We start from the raw sequence: 8,995 nt of genomic DNA on the forward strand, positions 1-8,995 counted from the left end.
GAAAGTTCAAAAAGACTAGTGACAATTTGATTTCTATATTTGTACGACTTACCGATTTTATGGAAAATTCTTACAAACCGGCAGGTGTGATCACTTTGGACGTGCAGGTGGGGACAAAGAAAATACCATCCAACTTTCATGATGATTGATAGTAAGCCATTCTATTCGGCTCTCTTGAGACGAAATTGGATTCATGCATGTGAGTGCGTGCCTTCGACACTCCATAAAAAATTGATGTCTTGGGATGGAAATGAAGTCCAAGAAATGAAGGCCGAGAATGATCCCTTGTCGACGGAAGTTATCACAGTTGATGCAAGCGAACAACTCGGAGCAAAAGGACATGAGCTCAATGAAAGCAATCGCCCAGCCCTTTTGAGGAGGGCATTGTTGGACATGAGTCCAAAAGCACCCGAATATGAAGAAGGCTCGAAGAAAAAAGCAGAGCCGGAGTTCCCAGGCCACGGAGCCATCCAACAACAATGGAGCTTCATGCCACGGAGCCAAAGACTGCTCCCTCCATAGAACCGAATGGAACAATCTCCATTGGACTGTGATGCCTCCACAAAGCAAATGATTGCTGTCTCCACAGGGCCGAAAGCAACAACCTCTATGGACCCTGGGGCAGCAACCTCCATTACCCTTGGGGCAACAACCCCTTGGACTATGGAGCCTCCATCCCGGAACAATGTTTTCATAAAGTCAAAAATTGCTGCCTCTATTGGGTTGGAAACAACTGCCTCCATTGGACTGCGGTGCTTCCACAAAATAGATGAAGGTTGCCTCCACAAGACAGAAAGCAACAACTTCCACATATCATGGGATAACCACCTCCATTCGCCCTGAGTTAATAATTTCGTACTGAACATTAGTGGAAGACCTATGCACTTTCATATTTTATTCAGAAAACTCCATGAAACAAGGCAACAAGACGAAAACCGAAGACTCCATGCTACTCAAGGCTGTTGGAAACAAAACCCCGTAGACCGGCTAGAGATGTGATTGAGGCAATTTGGGGTAAGCTGCAGATCGATTCAAGGGCAATGGAAAAGTTCAAAATGAGTGGGGAGCCGGTTCACATGTAATGGAGGTGGTTCAAAGCAAATCCAACGGTTGAAAGCTGATTGAGGGAGATTACCAGGCGATTGGAGGTAATGAAAGGAATAACTAAAACTACCTTTTTAGTAGAAGAGGTAATTATTTGATATTATGAATAAAACTAGTGAAAATACCATAGACACATATGACAAGAACACAAATCTTATCCTTAGTCTTTTTTATCCTTTTATTTCTAGTTTATCCATAGATTTTAGGAGATTCCGAATTTCTTGCTAATTTATGTTTTCAACATGTTTTTATCCGTTTTTCAGTAGATTAATCTTAAATTTAGTAGATTTTAGTTTAAATCCATCGAAGCTTCATTTAGGCTCGAAGCTGTGCAAGCTCTAGCGTCAGAGCCGCCTCAAAATCCTACGAAATGATAGGTTCTTTGGAGTACTTTCGGAACCCACACCAATAGAATTGACGAACGGTCTTAAAGCCTCTAAATTTGAAGTAGTATTATCCCCAGCAAAATTTAGATATCTCCACTGTTTTTTGTCCTCCACGTCACTTTTTCTCTACCACGTCGGTGCTACTTTCTTTTATTTTATACTCACAACAAAGATATTCATTCTATTTTTCTAATTAAATATACATTACTTATATTTTTATTTTGTGATTAATTATTATTTAATATAACATCATATTATTTAATTGTGTTAAAATTTATATTTATATTTTATTCAATAAATTGAATTAATTTTTTGTTAATATTTATTTGAATAATAAAATTAAATAATATTTATTTATATATTTTAAATTTTAAATTAATATTCTATATTTATATCATTTTATAAAATATAAAATTTAATAAATTATAAAATTATTGCAAAATTAAAATAAAATAACATACTTAAACTAAATTACAAAAATCATAAAACATCTCTCAGGCATCTACGTGAAGATACCTGACAGGAAAAATCACCTTTTTATTTTTTATTTTTTAAATTCTGATGTGGCGGTCGAGATATTATTGCCGTTGGTCTTACACGCGCTCCCAAAGTTCCGAACATAACGAGCAATACAAGATCAAACAAATGACTGTCCCACAATCCAAACCTTAAAATCCCCAAACCTTAAAAGAATGAAATTAATCGAATCAATAAAACCTTAATGTCATGATCATCATCAACCTCGTTTTCCCTTCGGACGAGGATTAAACACACTGCATTTCTTCCTTATCTCCCCAGCATTTCCAACAAGAACCTGGATTTTGCTCATCTTGATCATAGCCCTCTCGAAAATCTGATTAAACGCAGTCCGATTCGAGGCGAAAATCGAAACAATCCGAGCCGTCGATGGATCCAGGGCGAGTTCTTGATCGATCTTCAAGATCGCTCTCCTCGATCGAATCTGACCGTAGAACTGATTGTCGAAAACCGATCCCGTACCCTGGTCGAGGAACACGGTCGGATCTCTATTCAACGGCCTGGATTGCGTCCCGCACCTCTTCAGGAGCGTCTCCGCCAGCCTTGGGTCCATCGTCGGGTCGGGTCGACCCGTGCCCTGAAAATCCGAGATCCGGTCCTGGAAAAACGCACAATGCGATACTCCGACCGAGTGGCCGCCGAAAAGGGCGACCATGTCGACAAGTGTGAATCCTTTGGGCCCGAAAAATGCGAAGGCCTCGGGGACGGTTAGGGCCGGGCTGGGCAGGTTTACGTCTTCAACGTTGGAGACGAGCCCGTCACGCCGGCCCGTTGGGACTTTGTAGTGGGGCCCACCGGATAGGGCCACTGCATCGCGCGTGGCTAATGTGATTATGTCGGCGCAGGAGACGGTGGCGGGACACACCGCCTCGAGCTGCGCTTTGGCGGCGTCGATGAGGTCGTAGTTTCGGACGGTCTCGTTTGGACCGGCGTCCTTTTCAGCGGACTTTGTCCTCGTCGAGTTTACGAGTATCGATGCATCGCAGCCCTATAGTTATATTCGGAAATGATTGTGAATGACAAATATGTTTAAGCGAGATTTTTGGAGAGATTTAAAATTTTGCAAATTTGAAGAAAAAAAGGTAAAAAATTAATATTAGTTTTGATATTTTATAAGAGAAAATATATATTTGATGCAATATGTTTTAAAAAATTGAATAGTACCAAATTACTAAAAGTGATTTGTAGAGTTTTATATAAATGTTTATAGAGTGTTTTGCATTATTGATTAATATTAATAAATTTTTTAAAAAATATCAGTAAGACATATTTTTTCTATCTTAAAATATCATATCAAATAGTTATTTTTTGTTATTTTTTAATTTTTCTTTTTTTTTTTTTAATTTTAGATCTTCTAGAATTTTTATTTGAACCAATCCTAATATTTCTTATACTTACGGAAATATTTTTTTGGACGGAGAGAGTAATATATTTATGGTGCATTTACTTTGAACAATGATATTATAATTTAAAGTATTATTTCAATAAATTATATAATTATAAAATTAATTAATATGATACTAGTGTAGCGGATTTATCAATATTAGATTTTAATCACTTATAATAAATATATGATTAAATAGGACAAAATAATATTATCGACAAAGTAAAACATCCTTACCACATAAAGACTATATAGTACACACATTCTAAATAGAATGTTCTTATTTTATATCTATACAGTAGTTGTTGAATGTAATATTTTACGAGACTAAATAGCATATTTTAATAAAAAAAAAACATTAGAATTATATAATAAATAAATTTAAAATATAAATATATATATATATGTGTACATGTATTAAAGAAAACAAACCCCAAGACTCGGAGCACATATTGAAACTCAAGTAAATTTTCACGACGAATTTTTTCACTAACTTGTTCTAATTAAAACTATAGCGCGAAAAATGACAATTTTACCCTGACAAAGCAGTCGTGAAAATGCATTCGAAGCAATGCCGGTGTAACGGAAGGGTCGTTTCTGAATCTTAATCGGACAACTCGCTCGATTATCGACTCAGCTTGAGGACACGAGGAGTTGTAAAACCCGATTTTGAGTTGAGCATTAGCTCCATGGAGAAGAAGGCAGAAGGCCAAAATGAAGAATAGATTTTTGTCCATAATTTGTAGTTAGGACACAAATAATTTTAGGAGGGAATATATAAGAAGTAAAAATAGGACTTATAATATATATATATATTTTGATCGATAGTCATAATAGCAAAGAACGTGCGTGCAAGTGTGGGATAACATTATATGGCATTATGCGCTACCATAATCGTATTAGTCTCTTACAAATATTATTTTAAAATAAAAAAAAATATAATTATTACATCTCACAAATGACTCACACACATATATATATATATATATATGATTATTAAACTTAAAAAGTGGGATATCTGGCATGCATAATGTGTAAAGGTGTGTTTGTTTTCCCTTAAAAAAAATATCATTTTTGTAACGAAGTTTTTTTATCTCTAAATCTATTTTTTCCGTTACTAATGACATTAGAGACGGAATTAGGGATGAAATTATGTTAGCTACGTACACTTTAGGAACGGAATTCCGTTACAAGTATACGATTTTTTTGTAGTGTTTGTTTTTTGAGTTTGAAATATTTTTATGTTAAAAATGAAAAATATTTTTGTGTTAGATATGAAAAATATGAATTTTTTATTTTTTATTTTTTTTTCCTAATGAATGGAATATAAATCGATATGCAAGTGTTGGAATGAATATATATATATATATATATATATATGGTTTATCGACATTAATTTATTTGGGGTTTGTTAATTTGTTCGTTTGATCAATTTTGTCTCACACTATTTTTAATATACATAATATATATTTTTTATTCTCTCGTAAAAAAAAATATTATTTAATAATAAAAAATATATTCATTTTTATTTACAATAAAATCTTTCATAAAAAAAATATGAGAACTAAATTACTAAACAAACACACATTTGTTTTCTTTATTATTATTATATAGGTAAAAGAAATTAATTATGATATTTAGTAAATAAGCTTTTTGAAACAATTCATTGAATTGTAAAAAATTAATTTCTGAAAATTCATCTTACCCAAAATTTCATAATAATGTTTTCACTTTAATTATATTTATTCCATATTATTATATTCCTTAGATACTAACAATTTTTCTTACACATATTTTTATTTATCATTTTAATATATTTGTATTTTTGGTAGTTATAATTTTATTTTTTAAATTTAAAGTAATTGAAATTATTAATTATTATATATATATATCTGTAAAATATATTAGTTTATTAAATTAAGGGAAAAATATAAATATTATTAATTTATTTATAATATAAATTTTATATCAAAATAAATAAAATAGAATAATTTTTTTGAAAATTATAATAATAAATAAATTAATAATTAAAATAATCAAAATAGGTTTATTAAAATTTCGTTTTTCATATTTTATATTATTTTCAATACAAAATTTTGTTTTTTTCTTTTAGTAAAAATATACTTCATTCATCCTACAAGAATGATACCATTTTTTATTTTTGTCCGTCCAAAAAAAGAAATATTATTTTCTAATTTAGTAATTGTACTACCTACCTAAGATAATTAATACTCTTTCAACTTCTAATATATTATACAAAATCATTACTTTTATATCATACAATCTAATAGGGCATTTTTGTCATTTTTACTATAAATAAATATAATACTAATATTAAAAAATTTACTTGCACAAAACAAATGTTACTTTTTTTGCGTTACAAAGATAGTATTATTCTTTTACAAAAGTATTTAAAAATGGAAAAAATATATATTAATAGTACTTTCATAATTTTCGATAATCAATAGTAAATATTATCAAAAATTCTAAACTCAAATATTTTAGTTGAACATTTTAAAATATAATATAAATGTTACTCTTTTTTGCGTTTTACTAAATTACTGTTTGTTTTCTGAACAGTAATTAAGCAGTTTGACAAAGTTCACGCGTATTTAACTACCATGAACTACCTAAAATCTGTTAATAAAAATACAATGCAAATTTAGACTTAGATAATCCATTCTTTTGAACAACTTCCGCAACTTGTCAAGATTTCATACTTAAACAATCAAATATAAACTTAAATTTATGGATGAAGATATATATATATATATGTGGAGAAATCATGATATTCAATTAATAACTACGAAAAACAGTGAATCTACATTATGAAAACAATAAAGAAAAGCTATAACAAAACTGTAATTCTACCTACATAAAGCATTAATAGGACGGTCAAGGGAGAAGAAAATCTCCACTCCCTCTACTTTCACTAACTAATAGAACTCCTTTACATAATTGGAGCTCTCGGAAATTGAATAGAGTAAAAGCAATATGAGCAAATTTTATGTAGTATTTTTTACAAATAAATTTAGCCCTATTTATAAATTTTATGGATCGGAACTTGACAGTAGTTAAGCGATTGCAAAGTAACAGTTGAGAGTAGTTAGAAACTGTTGCAACCGCTGGGCAATTAGGGCGTTGATAAGTTGAAACTGCCCTAACTCCCAGCTTGTTCACTTGCCTTGGCTGACATTGTAGGGGTATAGATCTTTCTCGCTTGCCTGACTTGGCTGGCTTGGTTTGAGGGCATCGAAACAACTCAAATAGTGTTGTTGTCGTTAGCCGGTATTTGAATGGCTAACCGCTGGGATATTTAACACTTAAGCAAATTTGGGTACCTTAGGATCTCGCTTGTCAGTGGTGGATGTCTTTCTGCTTGCTCGGGCGCAGGTGGAAAGAGAATTTCTTGCCACAATGGGCTCACCCTCACTTGTCTTCAATACTTAAGCCATTTTCTGTGCCAGAAGATCGCTTAAAAAAGCTAAATACATCAATAATCTCCACAAAAGAGCTTTGAATCATATCAAGTGAAACTAATCAAAAAAATATATTATAAATCATATTGTTGATGTCGATTTTCAACAATAAAAAGTAAAATTCAAAAATAGAAATTATCTTCGAATTTGACAAAATAAATGTCTGAGATTAAGCATCTCTAGACACCGTACAATGCATAAGAAAAATAGAAAAGAAATACTAAAGACTGTAAAAGTAAAAGGATGATCCCCAAAAGAAATTCACTGATAGTGATGTCAATTGAAGATCCTTGCTTAGGTCGTGAGAAGACCTATTTAAAACCTCATGTCAACCGCCGCATCTAGGTCGTGGCTCCATATCCGCTCGCTAGTTATAACTTCCTCCAACCGTCTTAGAACTGCTTTTCACCCGACCTGCATATCTACTACTATGCCTTCCCTTGCCCGCTTTCCACTGGCCCGACCTCTGTATTGGTTTTTCTTCACACGACTTCCTTTTGTCCGACCTCTATGCCAACCGACCGAAATACCTACCATCTCCCTTGTCAGACCTCTGTATTCACCGATCTCATAGGTTTCTCCCAAAAACCTATTTCTTAATATCGTTTGGGCCCATTTTAGGGTCTTACTGCCATTAAGAGGCCCATTGACCTATATACCATTCCGCAGCACAATTTATAGGCTCATTCTCGAAAGCTCTACACATTGATTTTTTCGTACTCAACACATATATTGTAATGGTTTTCAATTGTACTATTATTTGAAGTTACAACTTCTCTTGTATGTTGTGTGTTCAATGGTTAGTTCTTATAACAAGTTCATGCCATGGAATCAAAAGATGACATCTTTTTTGTGATTGTTAAGAAGAGGTGTGTTGGGTAATATATATACCGGTAGTAGATAGAGTGTTAAGTTGTCCTAATCAATACATATTAATAAAATAAGTAGTACTTGTCATAATTAGTCTCAAAGCAAGATTGTACCTTAATATAATAAAAATGCTTAAAGTACATAGTCTACACAACATTCGTTATACTCCCTCCGTCTATAATGCTCTCTTCGCCCCACTGCAATTGAAACTTTTGATTAAAAATACCGTATTTAAAATAAGAATATTTAATTAGTTAATAATAATGAGTTATTATATTATTATATTTTTTTATGTACTTAATAATATTTATAATTTTAAAGTAAATTTAATATATATGATTAAAAAAATTAAAAAATATGTTTAAATATTTAAAAATTACATAGCAATTAAAAAATATATGGCAATATGGATATCATTTTGTAGAGAATAAAATTTTATATAATACAACTAAATTAAAAGATAATTTTTGTTTGTTTATAATTAACATAAATCAATTTTATAAAAGATGTGTAGTTTTAAATATAAATAAAAATATATATTTTTTTTAAGAGAGATAGAAGTAAATGGATTTTGATTTTGTATGTTTTGTAGTTAATTAAGTTGATTTATGATGTTGTATGTTATATAGTTAATTAAATTGATTTATATTTGTTAAATATATATTTTTTTAATAATTTTTATCAAAAATAGAAAAGTGTCAATTATTACGAGACAAATCAAAATAGAAATAGTGTCAATTGTAATGGGCTAAAACCCCTGCTCACACCTCCTATTTGTTTTATTACTATTTTAAAAAATATTTTATGTCAATATATAGTATAAAAAATAATTAAAATAAATACTAAAAATTAAGGTTTGTTTGATTTTGATTTCAAATCAAAATTATTAGTATTAATTTTTTTGAAAAAAATTAATGAAATATATTATTTTATCTTCTAAATTACTATATAATACTAAAATACACTTTAAACAAAAATAAATAAATAAAAAACTACAATTTAAATTAAAACAAAACAAAACAAAACAAAAAAACCTTAGAAGTGAGACAATTTTAATAATTTTCTATAAAGTACAAATTTTCTTTTATAGTATTATTTGTCGATTTCAAACAATACTAAAGTAAATATACGGAATATATAGTGCTTCTATAATTTGTTATTTATCAATAAATTTAAAGGTGAGTATTAAAATGTTAGAATAATATTATATATTGTATTTCAACAGCAATCATATT

At 30.5% G+C, this 8,995-nt stretch overlaps 2 protein-coding genes across 2 annotated transcripts in view; both read right to left on the reverse strand.

Annotated features, from left to right (window-relative positions):
* The window catches only part of LOC127256598 (uncharacterized), a 95,597-nt gene that overhangs the window by 56,652 nt on the left and 29,950 nt on the right, over positions 1 to 8,995 (reverse strand). The window lies entirely within an intron of this gene.
* On the reverse strand, positions 2,013 to 4,167 carry LOC127256596 (peroxidase 57-like). The gene is made up of 2 exons (XM_051282698.1): positions 3,948 to 4,167; positions 2,013 to 3,015 (listed from the first exon to the last, which is right to left on the reverse strand). Exons 1-2 carry the CDS (start codon positions 4,146 to 4,148, stop codon positions 2,227 to 2,229), a joined length of 990 nt encoding a protein of 329 aa, XP_051138655.1. The 5' UTR covers positions 4,149 to 4,167; the 3' UTR covers positions 2,013 to 2,226.

The sequence above is a fragment of the Andrographis paniculata genome, unplaced genomic scaffold (assembly GCF_009805555.1).
Source record: "Andrographis paniculata isolate CXL003 unplaced genomic scaffold, ASM980555v1 Contig56END, whole genome shotgun sequence".
Classification (NCBI taxonomy): domain Eukaryota; kingdom Viridiplantae; phylum Streptophyta; class Magnoliopsida; order Lamiales; family Acanthaceae; genus Andrographis; species Andrographis paniculata.